The following is a 24,080-nucleotide window of genomic DNA, read 5'->3' as shown; positions in this document are numbered from 1 at the left end:
TATGTCTGTGCTGCAGCAATAGTTTCTGTAGAAAAAGGTCTGAAAGGGTCATAGAAAGAGCCCTTTGATTCACAGAATTTTCTCACTGGCTCCGAGATCTTAGATCAGTTATTTAACCTCTCTGAGACTCAATGTTCTCAACTGAAAAATAGGGAAAATAAATGCAATAAAATATATTCCAAGAGTTTGGTAAAGTAGTGGGAACATAGTAAATTCTTAATAAATGTTAGCTGCTATGATTATTATGATTACTGTCAGAAGGGAGTGATAGTTTTGATCTTTATAGCAAGTATTTCCCATAACTTCAGCATTCCAATCCAGCACACTTGTTACAAATTTTCTTTAAATGCAAAATGCATCCAGAATGGTTCTTAGAGTCTCTGAAGAATGTCTTGACACAATTCAGTGTACAGAGAATGGGATCAAGCAGGACAAGGCCTGAATCCCCACCCAGCCTCTTATCAGCTTATGGCATGGGACAAACTATTTAATCTTGTGAGTCCTTAGTTTTATAGTTGCTAGTCTAGTGATAATAGTTGTTTAAATCCAGACATTTGGGTTTCCAGGGACAGAAACAAATTGAATTAGAACAAAGATATAGACACAGTTTATTGCAAGTCTATATAAATTTCACTGAAACGAACTATGATTTGTTTCACAAAATAGAGAAGATGGAAGTGTAAGAGGGGCCCCACGGGGAGGAGGAACTTCTAGTTGTAGGTAGATAGATTGTCTCTTTCATCTGTATTTAATCCTAGGCTCACGTCCATCTTTGAAACCACAAGGTTGTCTGGAGGGACACTGAGGGAAGCCTGGCCTTCCCTGGAGAGACCCGACCTTCCTGAAGACTTCTGTTCCCAGAGACTTCTATCCAGCACTCAAGGCCCTGTGCTCATTTCATTAAGGGCCTGCTCTGGTCAGAGATCTTCCTTTTCATCTCAGTTAGGTCAGGGAACCAAGCCTTTTTTGCTGTTCGAGGCACAGCACACTTCCCTCAGCAGAAACTCTTGCCACCTGCAGTGATTCTCAAAGAAGGTGGGCTTTGTAGGCTAGACTCTCCCCACCTCTGCAGTTTCCGGTCGTCCTCTTGACCCATTGGAATATGGTCCAGAGATCCTTGTTCAGTCAGCAGACATGCCTTGAGTCCCTGTTCAGGGCCAGGCCCTGTACTAGAAGTTGACATTTAGAGAAAGATATAGCCCATCTCTTCCTGAAGCTGCTAGAGATGCACAGGGTCCTTTTAGAAGTTATGGCAGAGGTGTTCTGCAGTTCTGTGGGAGAATTGAAGAGGTCACCTATGTAAGGGTGATCATGTTTACTCAGAGGAACTTCAGGAAGGGTCTTCTCTCATTCTGAGCATCTTGGTCTAGTCAGTACCATAGACTGGGTGACTTATAAACAACAGGAATATCCCACCCTTCTACAAACTGAGAAGTCCAAGGTCAAGGTACCTGCAGATTCACAGGCTTGCTTCCTGACTCACAGATAGCCACTTTTCTTCTGTGTCCTCACATGGCCGAAGGGGAGGCAGCTCTCTGAGGCTTCTTTTATATAGGTACTAGTCCTATTTACGAGGGCTCTGCTGTTATGACCTAATTACCTCCCAGAGGCACACTTCTATGACTTTGGGAGTTAGGATTTAACAAATGAATTTTGGGGGCCCACAGACCTTGAGTCTATAGCACTGGGGCTCTGGAGAAGCTTCCCAGTTGCTGAGACCTAAAAGACAAGGAAGAGTCCACTGCTAGGGTAGGAGAAGCTGTATCACCAAGTGGTGGAGGCAGAAAGCATGTCCTGTCTGGGAACTGCAAGCCTTTGGAGTGGCTGAAAGGTGAAGTTTTCAATTCATGACAGGCTTTCCCTCAATATCAAGCTCAGCTATGGATGCCCTTTGCTGGGGCCCACAAGATCAGAACTGTTTCAGCTCCCACACAGTAACTTCCCAGGAAGCAATCGTGCCCAGTTCACAGGGCTGGTGAGGAGTAAGTGATGGTCACATCCTGGTCCCACACAGCCATCTCTCATCTTTCTGTCAGCCCATTTCCTTGCAGGCTGTCACCAAGGGGTAGATCATTTTTCTTCAAAATCTCCAAGAGACCTAGGAAAAGTCCTAGGAAGAAGACTCCCTAGAAACAAGAAATGCTACTTGTTCTAAATACAGACCTGGGCCTTAACCAACTTGCTGAAGCTTCATTTACTAAGTGCTGACTGTGTGTCAAAACAATAGCCCATCTCTACCTTCAGGATACTGAAGCTCACTGAAATGTGGAGATGTCTCCAAGTCCATAGGTTTAGTAAAAGGTGGAGTCAGGCTTTGAAGCCATCCAAGAAGCCCAAGCTCATTTCATTCTGCCGCACCACATGGGGACTCAGAGAAGAACAAAAAGCAACTTCTCCTACCAGTTTGCATTGTTGAGTTCATCTTCTTAGATGTGGAAACTAAAGGAAGATAAATGACTGGCCTAAAATAATGTAAGCCAGATGGTCAGATTTCAAAGCCAGTAAGATATGTAAGTACAGGGCTGTGCAGGTCACATTTATGGAAGATACCAAGGTGAAGGTCCTACCTTGCCTGCTTTGATTACCATAGTCCATATTCTCATGTGATAGACTCTCATGACAGCACTCATGTTCAATGTCAATTTATGACTAGACCTCATTCAACACATATCCTCTGAGAATTTCTTAAATACCATGTAATATGTACATCAAAATCCAGTTGCTAAAATTTTGAATAGGTATATACTATTGCATAGATCATTATCATTTATTTACATGTATTGTAGTTCCCCTTGATCTGCAGTTTCAATTACCTATAGTCAACCATGTTCCAAAATTATTAAGTGGAAAATTCTAGAAATAAATAGTTTATAAGCTTTAAGCTGTACATTGTTTTGAGTAGCATGATGAAATCTGAGGCTGTTCCCTTTTGATCTGTCCTGTCTAGTGTATCCATGCTGTATATGCTACCTGCCCATGGTCACTTAGTAGCTGTCTCTGTTATCGAATCTACTGTCAGGATATCTCAGTGCTTATGTTGAAGTAACCCTTATTTTACTTAATAAATGGCCTCAAAGAATAAGAGTAGAGATGTTCAATTGCTATAATTGTCCTATTTTATTCTTATAATGGATCAATTATTGTAATTGATTTACAAATTAAACTTTATGATAGGTGTTTGTGTATAGAAAAAAAACATTACACTGTATAGACAGGGTTTGGTACAATGCAAGGTTTCAGGCATCCTCTTGAGGTACTGGAACATATCCCCTGATTAGGGGGACTACTGTAGTTTGCCTTAACTCAGTATTTTATAATTCTTCTAGGAAGGTGAATCTGCAGAAATAAGAATGCTACTTGTTATGAGTACAGCTCTAACAGCTCTATTAACTCAGTATGTTCCAACAGAGAGGCCTGGGAATTTGCATTTTTAATTATCTTCTCAGGTGATGTTTATTATCCAGAAAGTGAGAATCAGTGGCTTCTTCCAAGAAGCACAACGATGAAGCTGCAGCAGCTGCCCTCTCTAAGGACATTTTTCCAGCTTGACAGAAGAGTACAGAAACCTTGTCTAAGCTTGTGTGCTGGGTGAGACCCTGAAGGCTACCATCTGAGTTGTCATAGATGTAATTTTACTTTAAGTTTAACCAAAGTTTACATCATCTGAAGTCAATTTGCCACTTTTATTTGGATTGGATTTGCACATTTGGTTTCATGAGAGAAAATAAACCCAACTGTCTTATTTCATCCAGCTAGAAAATCTGTTGCAAGGGAAGATCATTTCTTGTTCTGACCCTTGGAGCATTGTTTTGAGCTTTTGGTGAAACTGTCAATAGCTCTGTGCTAGGTTGGTGTGCTGGGTCTGCATGTGTCCGTCTCTAGTATTCCAGATGAGTATCATTAACTGCATTGGACATTGGCAGAGGAAATGGGAGCTGTCAGAGAATTCTGGGATGGAATGTTCAGCAATAAGTTTGTAGGACCTTCTGAAAATAAGTAGAGGATATACAGAATGTTGTGGCAATACTGGACAACAGGATGCAACATTATCCCTGAAACTTTTTTCTGTACAAGAGATAAGTTAAGGTCTGATAAGGGTCATATCCCACTCCCTTGCCCCCTTATACACACCTCCCTGCCTGTGCACACACACACCAGGGATTTTTACTACTCAATTGGCACTTTTATTTCCTCATCTCAGGCCTTTAATATTTGCAAACCCACACATATAGAACACCTGAACTCATAGTTGTGAGCTTCAAAATGAAGAAAACTGCAATGCCAGCATGATTAACTGCCTAATGGAATACATATAAAATGCAACATGTTGTCACTTTATTATTAAATTCAGTATTCAAGAAATCATCACAACACTTGAAAATAATTTGTAGGATATATTTTCTCATTTGAAAAGGATTCTCAAGTGTGCACGAGGGATGGGAGATCATTGCCAATACTTAATTAAATGAGTGACTTGGATCCTCATCATTTCAAAAGCAAAATCATAAAAATCCCTTCAAGATGCTTTTGGAGCAAGAAGTAAAGATTTTTATGTGAGATGTGGATGCATTTTAATGTGTTTGGTATGATATGGGGTGGGGCCTCTCCTACACACACAGTTCCCCATAACCCAGTGACAATAGACAGGGCACATGGTTGGGAAAATAAAAAATGAAATGTGCCATTCAAAGCTGTGTCTTCAACAGTTCAAAGCAGTAAAAGCTTTTCACCCTCAGTTGTGTAACCATCTCAGGATGCTGTAGTTCACTCTTCCCTATACCAGCTATATCCTGAAGGGACCGGGGGCAGTCATCTCTACTCTGTATTCAGGTGAGACTGATGAAGAGCTGCTGCGTGCTGTTGGGTGGGACGCCCACTGTGTAAAGGCACTATTTACCAAGGGGTCGATATTCACATGGAGGACACCCTGCATTTGAATATTTATTATGATAATGTTTTAGCAGATGGCATTAATCCATTTGTTCTAAAGAGCTTCATGTGCGCACACTTTGGCATGGCTGGAAATTATTAGGTCCTGAAGAAGGGTGTGTCAGTCAGTTTCCTATCAGTGGAACAAATACCTGAAGTCATCAACTCTAAAGGAGGGAAAGTTTATTTTGGCTCATGTTTCAGAGGTTTCAGTCCCTGATCACCTGGCCCTGTTGCTTTGGACACGTTGCTGGGCCTGTCGTGGCACAGTGCATCATGGTGGGAGTGTGGGGGTAGATAAGGCTTGTTCTCTTCATGAGAGCCAAGAAGCAAAAGAAAGGAGAGGGCAGGGTTCCAGTGTCCCCTTCAAGGACATGTTCCCAATGTCCCAACTTCCTCCCATCAGGCTCCACCTCCTAAAGGTTTTACCTCCTGCCAGTAGGGCCACCAACTGGTCACCAACCCTTTAACACATGGGCCTTTGGAGGACATTCAAAATCCAAAGTACAGCAAAGGGCTACTTTTAGCACAAAGGGAGGCATGTGCTTCAGCCCTGGCCTGCCATAGAGAGCACTGCCTCTCCTGCTCCACCCTTCTTTCCCATCCCTTCTCTGTAGGCTGTGGGGTCTTGACCTACAGGCAACTGTTCACCCAACACACCTGTGAGCCTGCTGCAGTTCCCAAGGCCAGAAACCCTATCACCCTTCTGTGTGCTTTTCTTCCTGCCTTTCAACTTCCTCACATTTACAAACTTGCTTGTTTTCTGTCAGTTCTTAAAGCATCAGATCCCTGCCCTTCTCTTAGAAAGTTTCTCCAAAGTCACCGAGAGCCTCCACATGAAATAGGACCACGCAGATCAACTGTGTCCTTGCCTTGGCTTCCAGAAAAAGAGGACAGGACAGTAGAAGAGGCTTCTTATTTTGCTGGGGAGGGTCTGCTTCTCCAATTAATCTTAGGAACTGTGTGTTCTTGCCAACTTGTTCTGGTCCCTGTCCCCCAGAGATGACAAGCCCTCTGAGAGAGGATCTATCTCTGCTGCAGGCAGAACTGTCACCCTGACTGCAAACAGCGGCTCTCTCCACCTTTCTTTTTCTCCCCCTACCACCTCCTGGGGTTTGCACCCCAAGGTCACTCAGACACTGAAGGGCTTCCTGTCAGCCTCATGAGCGATCATGCCCCTGAATGACTTCGCTAGGCCAGGTCCGGGGTGGGCCCTCACGCGGGGCTGCCTGTCTCTGCTGAGCTCAGAGCTTCTTACAATTCAGGATTCAGAGGAGGAGTAATATCTTGACTTCTTTGGAAAAGGCAACTTGCTTAGAATCCCTGATGTGAACTGAGAGCATTTGGCGTATTTTCCCTTTGCCCTTGCTGTTAAAATGTGTTCAATGGGAATAAATCCCTTTGAGCCACACCCCTGCCATAGTCACATAAAGTATATATTGCTATGTCCATCTTCTCCAGTTCTTTCCAATGAGTGCTAAATGAAACCACAAACCTACAGGGGCTCCCTGTAAATCTGAGAAATACATTCCATACCCTCCTTGTGAAGTTTTACAGCGAAATGAGCATTTGGTTCTGAGAAATCCTTCAAAGGTCAAGAGAAGCCAGTTTTATCATACTCTCCTACCTTTCACACTAAATTTACAGTGCCGGAGTTAGTAAACTAACAAATAGACTGTACTAATTAAAAGTAAGGTTACTGACCTTCTCAAACTTTGATACATATTCCACTTAGAAATTCATCTACTGTCACTTAATTTTATCCTAAACTTTCCATTGTCTCATTCCTTTGCACCCACTGATATTTTAGGGACCTACTTAGGAATCTAAATCACATTTTACACCCATGTGTTTGATGGGCCCCATGATGTTTGCATGAAATGAACAAGTGTCTTTAAGCACTTACTCTGTGTCCAGCAGAGTCGTTACCCTCGGGGACATCCCAGATTGGAGAGGGAGTCAGATGTCCTGAATGCAGTACTTTTTGCTGAGTTCCTGACAACTGGAATTTGTGGGGCTGCACAAAGAAGGGAAGTAAAAAAGTAGCCAGAGTTCAGTGGGAAAGGACGAAGAGTGTACTGGTATCTTCAATTTGCTTCAAAGTTTCCCTCCCCATCCTTCTCCTAGCCCTCTGGTATGCAGATTGACCCCTATAAACTTCCCCCCAGATTTCGAATCTGGATAATTGGAAACACTTTGAATATCCAAGGGAGGAAATTCAGTATTTATTTCTCTCCCCACAGGGTTTCAGGGGCTGCCAGTATGCCTCTGCTGGTGGCTCTTGCCAGGAAGCCCTTCATATAGTTGTCTCTGATTCCAATATTGAAGGTTGGGGTGGGGACTGGTAGACCTGACAGTGCTTGTCTCGGGGTAGTGGACTGTTCATTTTACTTTACGTCTCCACTCACACACCTATATATGTGGTTCATGGATTAAAATTTGATCAAATTACTTAAATGGAGTAGGTCTTCTTTTCTTGTTGGGACCCTCATTGAGACAAGAACATCCCCACCTATGTGAATGATGTGTGCAAGGATCCGAAGCTGCATGGTGTTTGAAGGAAGATCCATCAGAAGCGCCTTGTGTTATGGCAGAGATGAGAGTGAGGCAGGAAGTAGCAAGAGGATGCACAGTGATGCTCCTCACCATTGCTCATGTCCATGGAAGACTGTGAGTTCAAGGCCTCCCAAATCATCATCCCACTTGGTCCTCACTGAACAAGGGCATGTCTTGTTGCCCCATTTTGAAGGTGAGAGAGCTGGCTTTACTGGGTTTCAGTAGCTTAACCAAGGTCACCAGCAAGGAAGGGGTGGAGCTGGGAGGGACTCAGGTTCCTCTGCTAACCCATGCCAAGGTGTTTGGACTGGTTTCCTTAGGCCCTGCATGTTTGCCTGCCCTTCCTGTTCGCTCAACTTTACCTTTCACAACTCCCATTTCCCACATCAACGTTTTCAATGTTGCCTTTTCTCATAGCTGAGTCATTAAGCTGAACTGTTTTTTAAAAGATAAGTTAATATCAGAGCAGACTTGATGTGGCATGACTTTTCCTTATGCTTGTTGGTGAAATTAAGCTCAATCCTGAGAGGAAAAAGGAAATCCTGGGAAGGCTAAGTGCAACCTTGAATGTGGGACCTTTCAGGCAGAGCAGCTGCCTGAACATCCCTTGTTGTACACTCAATTTCTTGGAACCCCCACAGAGATAGCTGCCTGGTGACTTGATCTGGCATGATGGGAAGCAGCATTCTGAGTCATCCACTAGGACATAGATCAGAGTTCCGTGATGAAATGAAAGGTCAGGTGGAATGTGGTGTCCAGTCCATGACATTCCAGAACCAGTGTGGACAGATACCCCTTGCATTCCATTCCAGGGAATCTGAAGGTTTGCATGTGAACCTGCTCGGGGCATCTCCTCCTGGAATGTGGAGAGTTTTGGCCCTGAGAGATTTTCAGTCTTATTCATGTCAAAGAAACAGGAATTTCTTAAAGGAGATGAAAATGAGTCCAGAAACCATATGCAGGACTGGTGAATTCTTCTCTGTGATGTTAGTGGACTGTTAGCAGGAGAAACGAGCGGGGAAATGCTCATAGTACACAGAAAACAGCCACCATGTCTTGGCTTTAAAAAAAAGAAAGGGAAAGCTTTAGAGTTTTCAAGCCATGCGAGTGGAAGGCACTGGCCAAGAACCTTGAGAAGTGCCGAGGCTAATTAATTACAGCTGGCTCCATCTACCATGCATGCATGGACGTGCCTTCCACCTTGAGAGACATAGCTATGGGACAGGGTAGATCTTCCAAGTTTCTCTGTGGCTCTGGTGGCATTGCTGGGTCCTGGCTGCTTCTCTGAGCCAGAGGATGTTGAGCCAAATAGTGTCATATCATTTTTTTAAAGATCATTGATTCTTCAGATTTGCAAATATCTGAAAACCGTTATTAGTAGGAGTGAAATGCCACTATGTTTTCAGTTTGGACTACTGAGGAAGGAAAAGTCATTGGAATAACAAGGAACTAAATGTTATTGCAAGAGAAAATACAAAATTTCTTCTTTGTAGCATTTTTTGTTTTGTTTTTTGCATTTGATACTTTGGTACCCTTGAACCATGGCTGTTTATTTCCCACTGTATGAATGAAGTCCAGCTTGTCCCTTCCCCCTCTGATGAATAATAATGTTGCTTCAGGTTTCACTTTCTCTGTCTCTCTGTCTCTCTGTTTCTCTCTCTCTCTCTCTCTCTCTCTCTCTCTCTCTCTCTCTCTCTCTCTCTCTCTCTCTCTCTCTCTCTCTCTCTCTCTGACTTGCTGTAATAAACATCTTTGAGCTACATTTGATTGGGGACATGCATTCAAGTTTCTCTAGGACAGATGCCCAGAGGTAGGCTTGCTGGGTCAGAGGGCATAATCAATTCTATTAAAAATTCTCAAATAACTCTGTAAAACAAATGTACCAAGTTATGATTTTGCAGCCAATGTTTACATTTCTCTTTTCCCATGACATTCCATCAGCACTTGATACTATTAGATTTTTTTCTTCTTTTTTATGCACTTTTTCTCTCTTGTTTTCTTTATTCCTAGCATTATGGGTATGACATCATATCTAGCTGTTGTTTGGATTTTCATTTCTTTATTTACTGTTTCCAGATTGACCAATCAGTCTTCCTCCTCCGTGAAATGTTTAGGTCATTTGAATTTTTCTTATTGGTTTATGGGACTTCATTTAGTTTTGCTGTGAATACTTTAATTTCTTCTCTCAATCTATAGCTTACCTCCTTTTAAAGAGTCTGACAAATGGAGATTTTTGTAATTTTTCATACAATGATATTTATCAATTTTCCCTTCATGTTTAGACTCAGCTCATGGAATATTCTACTCATCCTTATTTTTTTCCCCTCAAAGTCTTAACTCTAATCTGCCCATGGGAGTAGATAGCTAATGCACTTCTGTCAAGTTTTAGACTAATAAAGGATTTAAATTAATAATTTTAAGCCAGAAGTGGGATCATCAAGTACTGTAAACAGACACTGAGTTCCCTGTGGACCCACTGAAACTTAATCCAGCAGAGCAAGGACCAGATGTTTGCTTTGAGGAGACAGATCATGCCACAATATTTCAGTGCAAACTCTGCCTCATGGAATTACTCTGCTATTCCTAGAATGGTGACACAGCATTATATATACACTAATTTTCTCTGGTCTTTGTTCTTCCTTTGCAGTGAGTGTCTATTTATAGTTGCTGTGTATCTGTTTATTATCCAATGCCTGGGCTTCCCTTCCCTCTTGTCTTATGATGCAGACTCCATAAGTTTCCTAGGATACTATTCAGGACAAAATGCTGATTAAATCAAGGACAGAGACAAAATATTTCTAAAAAATATTTCTAAAAAACATAAAAATGTTTTGTTTTACTGAAATGTTTTATCTCCTGGGTTGAAGCTGTCATTCAGTTCTGATCACTTTCAGTCTTTACAGGATTGATGAGCTGATTTTCAATCTTCTAAAGATATTATATAGGCTATTTATTTATTGTAAACAAATGGAATACATGTTGTTTCTCTGTACATGGCGTAAAGGCATACCATTTGTGTAATCATAAATTTACATAGGGTAATGTTGTTTGATTCATTCTGTTATTTTTTCCCTTCCCCCCATCCCTCCCACCCCTCTTTTCCCTCTATACAGTCCTTCCTCCATTCTTGCCCCCCTCTCTAACCCTAACACTAACTCCTCCCACCCCCCATTATGTGTCATCATCCACGTATCAGCGAGATCATTCGTCCTTTGGTTTTTTGAGATTGGCTTATCTCACTTAGCATGATATTCTCCAGTTTCATCCATTTGCCTGCAAATGCCATCATTTTATTATTCTTTATGGCTGAGTAATATTCCATTGTGTATATATACCACAGTTTCTTTATCCACTCATCAATTGAAGGGCATCTAGGTTGGTTCCACAGTCTGGCTATTGTGAATTGAGCAGCTATGAACATTGATGTGGCTGTATCTCTGTAGTATGCTGATTTTAAGTCCTTTGGGTATAGGCCAAGGAGTGGGATAGCTGGGTCAAATGGTGGTTCCATTCCAAGTTTTCTAAGGAATCTCCACACTGCTTTCCAGAGTGGCTGCACTAATTTGCAGCCCCACCAGCAATGTATGAGTGTACCTTTCTCCCCACATCCTTGCCAATACCTGTTGTTGCTTGTATTCTTGATAATCGCCATTCTAATTGGGGTGAGATGGAATCTTAGGGTGGTTTTGATTTGCATTTCTCTTATTACTAGAGATGTTGAGCATTTTTCCATATGTTTGTTGATTGCTTGTAGATATTCTTCTGTGAAGTGTCTGTTCATTTACTTAGCCCATTTGTCGATTGGGTTATTTGCATTCTTGGTGTAGAGGTTTTTGAGTTCTTTATAGATTCTGGAGATTAGTGCTCTATCTGAAGTATGATTGGCAAAGATTTTCTCCCACTCTGTAGGCTCTTTCTTCGCATTGCTGATAGTTTCCTTTGCTGAGAGAAAGCTTTTTAGTTTGAATCTATCCCAGTTATTGATTCTTGCTTTTATTTCTTGTGCTATGGGAGTCCTGTTGAGGAAGTCTGGTCCTAAACTGACATGTTGAAAATCTGGACCTACTTTTTCTTCTATAATCTGCAGGGTCTCTGGTCTGATTCTGAGGTCCTTAATCCATTTTGAGTTTAGTTTCGTGCATGGTGAGAGATATGGATTTAGTTTTATTCTGTTGCATATGGATTTCCAATTCTCCCAGCACCATTTGTTGAAGAGGCTATCTTTTCTCCATTGCATATTTTTGGCCCCTTTGTCTAGTATGAAAAAATTGTATTTATTTGGGTTTGTGTCTGTGTCCTCTATTCTGTACCATTCACTAAGAGGCCTGCATAAGTTAGAAAATACAAAGCAAAACAAAACAAAATGATAAGAAGATGAATCATTTTCCCCCATTCTGAGCACAGTCTCATAGGAATCTAAAGGACAGAGGATAATTGTCTCCTGAATATCTCTCAGTTTAGCTGGAGGACTTGGGACTTAAAATTCCCTAATGCTAGCCCCTCAGCAACTTTAAAAAAAAAATCAGAATCAGGAATAGTTTGCATCAAAGTGTTCAAGCATCAAGATTATGAACACAGACATTTAATTTCCCATGTACCAGGTTCCAGATTATTTATGAGTTTACGACAATGAACCTGTGATAGTTTTCAATTATACATATTTTTTCTCCTGGATCTTTGCTCAATTTCCTAAAACCAAGGTTTTTCCTTCAAGTAAAGTCAGAATCTTCAAAAACCTTCCTGCCTTATGTTGCCTGACAAAATTTAAAATCTCACAGGGAAAGATCCCCTACTTCCCCCTAGGGTACCTACTTAACAAAAGCACAGATGCATCCAGGTAAGGTGACAAAGGCCTCTGGGTTTGGGATCCACCTTTGTGTTTCACAATTGGTCAATATCTCGTCGTCTAGGGGGAGCATGAGACATGCAGTTATCTTTTGCTTTTCCTTTTAAATATTCTGCGGATGATATATCCAGTTGCCCTGAAGTCAAATAAAAGATCCAATACTAGGAACGGTGATAATATTGTAAGTTTGCAGGCTTTCTGCAGTTGTTAGAGTATGGTCTTTTCATTATGTCTGATCTCATTCCATCCTTACAACCTCTCTGGTAAAATAGCCAAGGAAGGCATTATTTAATATGTGAGTTTTGAGGTTAGACCAAGCTGAGATAATATAGGCCCCAGGACCAAGCAGTACTCTGCTAAAGTTTATATGTGGTTCAAAAACTTTTGTAGTCATCTTATAATGATAGCCTCATGTTTGTTGTTTATTTTAGATGAAAATATGAATTGTTCCATCCAAAAAAATTGATTTAAGAATAAACTTTAAGATTGCTGTTAGAGGGGTGTAGGTATAGCTCAGTGATAGAGCACTTGTCTGGCATGTGTGGGGTCTGGAGCTCCATCCCCAGAACTGAAAAAAAAAAAAAAAAGATTGCTATTGAAAAAACAGGTTTATCTGAACTCTGCTTCATTCATATTTATGAGCCAGGCAGGCGTCCTTAAAAAGGCCTTCAAAGTGCAAGTTCATATAAGCCTTTTGCCAGAGAGCAGCCCCCACCGCAGGGCCAGACATCAAAGAAGAGATCTGGGAGTGAACTCATCGATGTGAAAATATTGAAGAACTAATTTGAGGGCTGTTTTGTTAAATGTCTGCTAGACATTAACTGGCATATCAGGATGCTATTAAACTCCATCTTCAGTAGTTTGTTTCCTGGGGATTATGTAAACGTGACTAATTCAAACATGCATTTAGTCATAAATACTGCAAAGGGCTTTTTCTTCTAAATAAACTATTAATTAAAGTATAACATACTTATAAAAAGGCTTAGCTCATAAGTATATTTCTCAAGGAATTTTCACAAAATGAACACATCAATGTAACTACTATTATGATTAAGAAAGAAATAGAACAGCACCCCTGGAACTTCCTTGTCCCTTTCTGAACACTATTCTCTCCCTCTTTGCTAGAGATAATATTATTGTGACTTCTATCACAATGATTAGTCTATTTTTAACTGTATTTCAATGGGATCATATAGTATATATATATTCCTCTGTGTATTTATGACATTCACATAGTGGAAGTTTGTTCATTTTTGTTCTGTGGTATGTGGATATGGGAATATACCACATTGAATAAATTGACTGCAATAGGTACTAACACATTCCTTCAGCTGTACATGAGAATTCTGTTATCTTCACCAGCACTTGGCAATACCACTCTTTTCCACTAGGACTGAGGACATGTGGTGATCTCTCACTGTGGTTTTAATGTGCAATTTCCTGACCTTTAATGGTATTGAGCATCTTTTCATTCATTAATTGTATAAAGTGCTTTTTAAAAGTTTGCCCTTTAAAAATGACTTGTAGGAATTTTAAAAATGTAAAGGACATACAAAATATGTAAATATCTTCTCCAAAGACTGTGCAGATGAGGGCTTTTTAAAAGGGGCTGAGAATTCTCTGCATAAAAAAATTCTTAGTATCGTGGTCACTTCTTGATGCTTAAGAAAGGGGACATTTTAAGACAGAGCAAAGGAAGGAGGACTTGGATCTTAAATCTATCACAGCTTTCTTGAAGTAGCATTCCAAGAGTAGCAGGGTATGCCTCTCATGCATCTGGTGTGATCAGCGTTCATTTAATTATTCCAGTTGACTCATTAATATGCATTAGTATGAAATGCTATTATCACACATTACAATATAATACTTTGGGTAAATAAATGTTTGAATACCTACCATGGGATTGCATTGTGCCAGTCACTGGAGGCACAAAGTTGGAGATACCAGCATCCCCACACTTAGTGAACTTTCAGAGTACTTTAGGGTGTTTTTATGTCTATCATCCCATTTGATGACATGAGAGTAAGGTGATCTTCAGACTGGTAAAATAAAGTGTCCTGGTTCTTAAATATTCAATTGTCATTTAGGCATTGCCCTAATTCTCTAAGTTCTTCATTTCCAAAATAAACCTTTGTCTCACCCTGATAACCTCACTAATGAATACCTAGAGAAATTCTCCTTTCCCCAAATGTATAATTTAAATAAGACATACAGAAACAAATTATATTTTTAAGGAAACTACAGATCATAAAATAGGTACACTTAGCCCCCTACTTTCTGTCTCAAATGGTGCTTCAGAGATCTAGATCTTTTCATCTGTGGGCTGGCCACCTTCAACACAAGGCTCTAAGACTGCTGGATTTGTCTACATTGAGCTGGCAGAAAGAATGTGGAAGCTGGAAAGGTTTTTAAAAAATTTTTAATTTGTTCTTTTTAGTTATACATGACAGTTGAGCATATTTTGACATGTCATACATAACATGAAGTATAACTTCCCATTCTTGTGGTTGTACATGATGTGGAGTTTCACTGGTAGTGTATTCATATATGAACACAGGAAAATTATGTCTGATTCATTCTCCTGCCTTTCCTAATCCCATCCTCTCTCCCTTCCCTTCATTCCTCTTTGTGTAATACAGTGAACTTCTATTCTTCCTTCTCCCAGAAGCTGGCGAGATTTTATAGCCAGATCTGAAACCGGAGTTCTGTTGGCTAGAACTCATCATATGGCCACAGCTCACTGCAAAGGGAGGGTGGGAAGCAGTTGGGGTGTGAGGAGAGGGGATGAGATGTTGACCACCTGGAAAGCTTTGTCCAGGCTTCTCTATGGTTTGAATGTTTTTGTCTCTTTCAAAATTCTTATTGAAAAACTTAGATGTTGCCAATGTGATAGGATGAAGTAGTGGGGTCTTTAAAAGGTGACTAGGGCATGAAGTTTCCTTCCTTATTAATGAAGTTAAGACCCTAATAAAAGAGGCTTCATGCTGTGTTTGGCTAGCTTGCTTCCCCATCTTCTGCTCTGTGAGGAAACACAAGAAGTTTCTCACAAGAGCAAATGTGGGTTCCTTGATCTTTGACTTCCCAGCCTCCAGAAGAATAAGAGTAAGTTTCTGTTCTTTATAAATTAGCCAGTCTCAGGTACTCTATTATAGCACCACAAAGTGGACCAAGACCGACTTTATGATGATAGGACATTTAAGATAGGTTTTGACAGAGATTGGAAAAGGAGGGTTAGCTTGGACAAAATGAATGATAAAAAAGGGACTAAACAGTATACAACAATAATAAAATATAAGACATATTTGGAAAATAAGGAATAGTTCAGTCTGTTAGGAGCATAGAACACAGGGAGAAGGATGGAAGAAAGTGAGGTTGAATTGGTTCCATCCTGAAGTCACATTTTCGGAGGTTTTTAAAGTCAGACAGAGGAGCTTACTTCCAGCATGCTCTTTTGGTTACCAGGGCTCATTCTTCCTTGCAGGAAAACTATGGGCCAGATTATTTTTATTTTTCCTTCATCCCTTGGCCTTTCCTAGGAAGTGAGTACCCATGTTTGACTCCAGCAGCTGAGAGAGAGGGGTTCAGACCCTCAGCAGGAGCAGCTTCATCTTGAGCTTTTCTCTTGGAGGATTTTAGAGGCTCCAGGGAATTCCTGCCAGAAACCAGTCTAATGCATGGTATCTGCCGAATGCTGTGTTTGGGATGAATCCCAAATTCTGGAATGGGAGGAGGGAGGGGAATTCCTTCCTGACTCTAGGACATAAATGAACACATGCCCAGGATCCGGGAATTTCATTACCAGTGTTATCTTAGACTACAAAGCTGCAACTCTGGGTCATGGTTATAAAAGTATGCCCTTAAGAATCCAGTCACAGCCTACAGCCTAATGACCTCCCAACAGTGATTAATTGGAAAGGGTGGGAACTGGGGAAATCCTTTCCCCTCCCTTCAGTCCCGCCAACTTGGCTCTGAACCTACAAGAATATTTTGATCGGAGAATATATGTCCCCACACCCTCTACCCTCTCTTTCACCCTCACCTCTGCCCCTGTGCTGGACATGCATTCACACTTGCTAAGTTAATTTGGACCCAGGTTTTCTGTGCACTGCTCCTAGAAGGATTCTGGGTGATTTATTCCTCCTGCCTTGAGCTTCTGATTGTAAAATTCAGGACTCTGAAAATCCACCTTTGCTCTACAGTCTGGAGAGGGTTTCTTTCATTGTTCCCAACAGGATGTAAGCATGATTCTGTATTTTTCTTAAACCATTGAAAAAGAGAATATGGAATCTTTGAAGTAATATTCAACCCACTAAAAGGTTCTTCTTTTCAAAACAAACTTGAAAGAGATTCATCATACAATTTTTTAATCCTGAGCACATTCATTATATTTGGGGTTTGTGGAAAGGGAGGTGTTTAGTTTCCTAGAGCAAGGGTTTATAGGTACTTTTTACCTCTAGCTGACCCCAAACTAAACCTGTGTGTTGCTTTTCTCCTTTTCTGCATCAACCCTCTCACTAATTTCCTCCCTGACACACTGCCCTCACAGCCTTCCAAGAATGAAGCCTTACAGCTGGTAGGCATTTGATGTTTGTCTCCTTCAGTTGCTCATACACTGGAAAGATAAAACTCTTCAGACCAATGCCTGTGGTACTAGCTTATACCCTAGCATGCTTTAAGATTCATCTTCTTCCTGAAGCACTAACACATTTGGAGAGAGAACATGGTTGATATAACATGAGTAGAAATTAAATAGGCCTTGGTCCAAGTTCTAGTACAGCCTCTTACCTCTGTGGAATCTTCAACAAAATACTCAACTGCTCAGAGTCTCTGAGCCTGAATTTTGACAGCATAGATTGGTTTTGGCTGTTTATGAATTTTATTGAGATATTATTGACTTCTTTTATTCAACGTTTCAAGTTTGTTTCATGAAGCAAAGGGTTTTTCCCCATGGAATTTATAGGATTACATTATATATCACAAGTTATAACTGGGCTGTTTCAGTTATCATAAATCATTACTTGATAATGATTCTCATAAAATCTCAAGTAACATGACATACTGGGTTCCCTAGGAAACAGCTCTGAGAGAAATTTGCTTGCAGGAAGTTTATTCCTTTCTACCTTGAAGATCAAAATTGCTTTCAACACTGCTCATCAGCAGTTACAGAATATCTGAGATAATCAGTTTAAAAAGAGAAAAGGCTAATTTGGCTTCACAGATTTCAGTTCATGGTTGATTGGTCTCTGTTGCCTTTGGGGTCTGTGGTGAGTCAGTATATCATAGTGGGAATGCATGGTGGAGGAAGCTGCCTGCCTCGGTGGCCAGGAAGTGGAAAAAAGAAAGAGACCAGCATCTCACAACCCCTTTTGAGGACATACCCCCACCTCTTTAAGATTATCACCACCTTCCAATAATACCACACTGAGGACCAGTATTTTAACACATGGACCTTTGGGGACATTTCAGATCCAAACTATAACATATACCTATAGGAGAGTGAGAAAGGAGGATCAGACAGAAAGAGAAGTTGGATTGCTTTGTAGTCACAACAAAGTTCTCAGTGAGTATGTGGGGAGCTCTGGAACCAAAATGGCTCTACAGAGTTGTATAAAGGGGGGCAAGGAGGCAAGGTCTTTTGACATAGGGATGGGAAAATGACATTGGGAGAGATATTCTCTCTTTGGCAGAGATTGGAGGCCACATCTGTGAGTTGTCAACCATTGACATTCCTAGATGCTGGTATAATGAGTAGTCCATCACTAAAATGTGGAGAGAGCTGAAAGAGAAAGAGATTGTGTGTGTGTGTGTGTGTGCTGGCAGAGTCTGAGCACTGCACCACAGCAAACTACTATACACCATTGGTAATTCCTACTTCATAGGATGTGGGTACATTTATCTTTAGTGGATAGTGTCAAACTATATTCCATATGTTCCATATATGTTTCATACATATTCCAATATGTTTATATCCAAATATCATCTTAATTATCTTACTTTAGATCCTGATGTCCCTAAAGGGATTCTTACCAAAAAGAAAGAAAAATTTATAAGAAGAAATCAAATGTGAGAATATTTCATATCTTAATGTCTTCTGTTTCCTGGAGAAAACAAAATTGAGAATGACTGGAATAAGCTACTTATCATTCTCTAATTGACAGCTTGACATCTTGAGAACTGTCAACACTGCCCAAGTTGTTCTGAAATCTAGTTATGGAATTAGTAGATCTTAAAGCCTACCTATTGTGCTGAGAAAAGAAAAAAATGAGGGGTGTGAATTGACTGTTGTCTCAAATTTCATTTTTCAGAGTGGCCAAATCAATGAAGATCCCTGTATATGAGACTCCAGCTGGATGGAGATTCTTCTCAAACCTGATGGACTCAGGACGGTGCTCTCTGTGTGGAGAAGAGAGCTTTGGCACTGGTAGGCTTTGTTGGGTTGAAGTAAGAGGGGTTGGGGGCTGCAGCTCTGTGACACCAGTTTGGAGAACTGTGAATCAAAGGCTGGAAGAAGAGTTAATTAGAAGGGGGAAAAAAAAAATCAGACAGTAGGATGTATGCTATGATATACTCATTTCTTCTGGTCATTATATTCTTTTTAAACATTCCTCTTTAAAATTTTTTCTATTATGGAATTAAAAAAAATTTTATATGTGCCTATTGCCCAATTTCAATCATCATCAACTCATGATCAGTCTTGTTTTATCTCTGCCCTTATCCACCCAGGAAGCCCATCTCCCTGGTTATTGCAAAGCCATCCCCATGCCTTACTATGCTGTCCATGAATATATTAGTATGGTTCTTTAAATATAAGGGCTCTTCAGAAAACCACATAACACCACTTAAAATGTGAAATAAATTTTTCTATTTGTAGTACTTTAAAGATATAATTCTACTGTCTTCTGGCTTGCATAGTTTCTAATAAATATGATATAATCCTTATCTTTATTCCTCTATATAAAGTACTGCTCTATCTTCCCTTCAATGTCTATTTTTTAATCTTTGATTTTCAACATGTATCTTTAATATGTCAAGGGATGTGTGTGTGTGTGTTTAACTCTTCTTGGGACTCTCCTGGATTCTTGGGTCTGTCATTTGTATCAATTATTAATTTTAGAAAATATTTAGCTGTTGTCTTTTCAAATATTTCTCTTTCCCCATTCTTTCTCTTTTCCTTCTCAGACTCCTATTACACAATAGGTCATAAAATTTGTGATCGTAGAAGTTGCCTTGGAACTCTTGTGTGCACTGATTTGGTTTTTTTTTGTTTGTTTTTTTTTTTTGTTTGTTTGTTTTTTTGGTGGGGAAGGGTTCAGTTTAGATAATCTCCACTGGTATGCTTTTAAGTTCACTGATAATTTCCTTATTGTATGCAATGTGCTGATATGTCCATTGAAGGAACTCTTCATCTTTGATACTGTTTTATTTCTAGCATTTCTCTTTAGTTTCTTCAAATAATTTCTCTACTGAAAATAAACCTATATTTGCATATGTTTGTCTTTTCCATTGTATTATTTAACATATTAAACATGATTATTCTACACACTCTCTCTTATAGTTACAGTATGTTTCATCTCTGACTCTGGACTGTTGATTGCTTTATCTCTTGACAATCATTTGCCTTTTCTTGCTTTTTGTGTTTCTCATTATTTTTTATTGAATGCTGGACAATATGTGGATAAGAACAGCAGATATATATGCCAGTAAAAAGTACTTATGCCCAGACACGGGTGCACCTTTTCTTTTGGGGTATTAGTTTTCTTTTGCGGTATTAGTTAGGTTAAGTTAATCTAGTCAGGAGCTGAACTGGGTTTGGGTTTTACTGCTTTTGTTATAAACTTTATTGAACTACAGGCTTAAAATTTCCCCAGAAGTGGAATATTTCACTGTATACTAAAACTGGGGACAGGATGCTACAGAGGTTTTTAGACATTCCTGTTTCATTCTCAAATTACAGCAGTTATTGCATGTCTGTAACACAAAATAGTGCTCTATCACCAGCTTCTTGAGCTTTCTACACTGGCAGCAACTTCTGCTTGGTTTTGGTGTAGGATGCTGAGCCCAAGAAGATTTCCATTTTAACCTTCCCATTAGGGACAGATAGTTTTCTTACTTCTACCCTTCATCCAGCAGCAATGGATCCTTGCCTGGACCCTTAGGATGAGAGGTTTTTAGCCAGGGGCTTGAAGCTTTTGTTTCATATGAGAGAAGGGTTTGGGGAAGTAGTCAGTTTTGGTGTTTGTCTTCCAACACCAGCTGGTCATCTTTTACTGCCTAATGCTTGCACCAACAAGTCTCCCTTCCTGTTCCTAATCTTTATTGAGAGCACTCAATGGAAGTCTGTGGGAAAGAATTTGGAAGTGTTTCTGGAACTGCAAGTGATTTAAACTAGCATAATAGGCTACACTTGACCTTTATGCATTTTTAACTTCTTATGTGATTCCTCATAATCTGCTTGTTATGGTCACCTCCTCTTTCTCCTGTACTCTGCCAAAGGTGAGATGGTTTTTGTGAAATGGCTTGCACTGTTTTAGAATTCACTTTACTTTATTGCTTTTTGATGTTAGGTCTCTGATGAGTTTGAGAAAATTTTGTAGATTTCCTGGCCTTCTCTTGTTGCTAGAATTGCAAAACTATCTCTTGCAAATTTCTGTATCCAAAACAGAGCACAGAAATGGAACTGCAAATATAATTTCTTATTTTTTCCATTCTTTTTCTCCTGTAACTCCCAACAGTTTGTTCCTATTAGGAACCCAAAGATCTTACTGTGTAACTTGTTAATATGTCTCTTTAAGTCTCTCTCAATGTGTGTTTCTCCAGTACACATTTTCTCCTTCTAAATTATTCATTGAAGAAACTGGGTTTCATGTCTTAAGGAACTTTTCAATAACTTTGATTTTTGATATTTCTATCTTCATTTTCCTTTATAATTCGTTTAATGCTTATGTAAAGAAAAGCCATTAATAGATTACTAATATACTTTTTCTCCAGTTAGTACATTGTTATTATAGTAATTTATTTTCCAAAAATTCCACATTATTGTGGGTTTTTAAAAAAAGTGTACAGTCATATAATCTATGACCAAAAGATTTTTTTTTGAATTTTTGATATGGATTGAAGTTAGAAATAAATGAAAGAGTAAAACACAGAAACTATTCCAACATCTGGAGATTAAACAATATGCTATTATATGATGAATGGATAACAGAAGATATTAGGAAGGAAATTAAAAAATTCTTAGAGGTAAATGAGAACAAAGAAACATCATATCAAAATCTCTGGGACACTATGAAAGCAGTACTTAGAGGGAAATTTATTTCATGGAGAGCATTTAATAAAAGAAATAAAACTCAAAAAATAAACGACCTAACACTACAGCTCAAAGCCCTAGAAAAAGAAGAACAGAACAGCACCAAAAGTAGTAGAAGACAGGAAATAGTTAAACTCAGAGCTGAAATCAATGAAATTGAAACAAAAGAAACAATACAAAAAATTGACAAAATAAATAGCTGGTTCTTCGAAAAAATAAACAAAATTGATAAACCTTTAGCCACACTAACAAAGAGAAGACAAGAGAAAACCCAAATCACTAAAATTCGGAATGAACAAGGAAATATCACAACAGACAGGATGGAAATACAAAACATAATTAGAAGCTATTTTGAAAATCTATACTCCAACAAAATAGAAAATTTCGAAGACATCAACAGGTTTCTAGAGACATATGAATTGCCTAAACTGAATGAGGAGGACATAAACAATTTAAATAGACCAATTTCAAGTACTGAAATAGAAGAAGTCATCAAAAGCCTACCAACAAAGAAAAGTCCGGGACCAGATGGGTTCTCAGCCGAGTTCTACAAACCTTTAAGGAAGAGCTCATTCCAATACTTCTCAAAGTATTCCATAAAATAGAAGAGGAGGGAACCCTCCCAAACTCATTCTATGAAGCCAATATCACACTGATACCTAAACCAGACAGAGACTCATCAAGGAAAGAAAATTTCAGACCAATATCCTTAATGAACATCGATGCAAAAATTCTCAACAAAATTTTAGCAAATCGCATACAAAAACATATTAAAAAGATAGTGCACCATGATCAAGTGGGTTTCATCCCAGGGATGCAAGGTTGGTTCAACATCAGGAAATCAATAAATGTCATTCACCATATCAATAGACTTAAAGTCAAGAATCACATGATTATTTCAATAGATGCAGAAAAAGCATTTGATAAAATACAGCACCCCTTCATGCTCAAAACACTAGAAAAAATAGGGCTAGTGGGAACATTACTTAACATTGTAAAGGCCATTTATGCTAAGCCCATGGCTAATATCATTCTAAATGGTGAAAAACTGAAAGAATTCCCCCTAAAAACTGGAACAAGGCAGGGATGCCCTCTTTCACCACTTCTATTCAACATTGTTCTTGAGACTCTAGCCAGAGCAATTAGACAAACCAAAGAAATTAAAGGGATAGGAATTGGAAAAGAAGAACTCAAACTATCCCTGTTCGCTGATGACATGATTATATATTTAGAGGAAACGGGAAATTCCACCAGAAAACTCTTAGAACTCATAAGTGAATTCAGTAAAGTAGCAGGTTACAAGATCAATGCTCATAAATCCAATGCATTTTTATACATAAGTGATGAATCTTCAGAAAGAGAAATTAGGAAAACTACCCCATTCACAATAGCATCGAAAAAAATAAAATACTTGGGAATCAATCTCACAAAAGAGGTGAAAGACCTCTACAATGAGAACTATACAACACTAAAGAAAGAAATTAAAGAACACCTTAGAAGATGGAAAGATCTTCCATGTTCTTGGATAGGAAGAATTAATATTGTCAAAATGGCCATACTACCTAAAGTGCTATATAGATTCAATGCAATTCCAATTAAAATCCCAATGACATACCTTACAGAAATAGAGCAAGCAATTATGAAATTCATCTGGAAGAATAAGAAACCCAGAATAGCTAAAGCAATCCTCAGCAGGAAGAGTGAAACAGGGGATATTGCAATACCAGATCTTCAACTCTACTACAAAGCAATAGTAACAAAAACAGCATGGTATTGGTACCAAAATAGAAAGGTAGATCAATGGTACAGAATAGAGGACACGGACACAAACCCAAATAAATACAATTTTCTCATACTAGACAAAGGGGCCAAAAATATGCAATGGAGAAAAGATAGCCTCTTCAACAAATGGTGCTGGGAGAATTGGAAATCCATATGCAACAGAATGAAACTAAACCCATATCTCTCACCATGCACGAAACTAAACTCAAAATGAATTAAGGACCTCGGAATCAGACCAGAGACCCTGCAGATTATAGAAGAAAAAGTAGGTCCAGATCTTCAACATGTCGGCTTAGGAGCAGACTTCCTTAACAGGACTCCCATAGCACAAGAAATAAAAGCAAGAATCAATAACTGGGATAGATTCAAACTAAAAAGCTTTCTCTCAGCAAAGGAAACTATCAGCAATGCAAAGAGAGAGCCTACAGAGTGGGAGAATATCTTTGCCAATCATACTTCAGATAGATCACTAATCTCCAGAATCTATAAAGAACTCAAAAAAACTCTACTCCAAGAATTCAAATAATCCAGTCGACAAATGGGCTAAGGAAATGAATAGACACTTCACAGAAGAAGATCTACAAGCAATCAACAAACATATGGAAAAATGCTCAACATCTCTAGTAATAAAAGAAATGCAAATCAAAACCACCCTAAGAT

General features: G+C 39.3%; 1 protein-coding gene across 1 annotated transcript in view; it reads left to right on the top strand.

Annotated features, from left to right (window-relative positions):
- Positions 1 to 24,080, top strand: part of PGM5 (phosphoglucomutase 5) — a 218,759-nt gene that overhangs the window by 129,746 nt on the left and 64,933 nt on the right. Inside the window, exon 7 of the mRNA XM_079112036.1 lies at positions 18,637 to 18,752. Coding sequence (XP_078968162.1) covers positions 18,637 to 18,752 — 116 coding nt within the window. The remainder of the gene's footprint in view (positions 1 to 18,636; positions 18,753 to 24,080) is intronic.

The sequence above is a fragment of the Sciurus vulgaris genome (assembly GCF_902686455.1).
Source record: "Sciurus vulgaris genome assembly, chromosome: 15".
In the NCBI taxonomy this organism is placed as follows: Eukaryota; Metazoa; Chordata; class Mammalia; order Rodentia; family Sciuridae; genus Sciurus; species Sciurus vulgaris.
The sequence above is the reverse complement of the archived record's forward strand: the minus strand, read 5'-3'. Positions and strand labels throughout refer to the sequence as shown.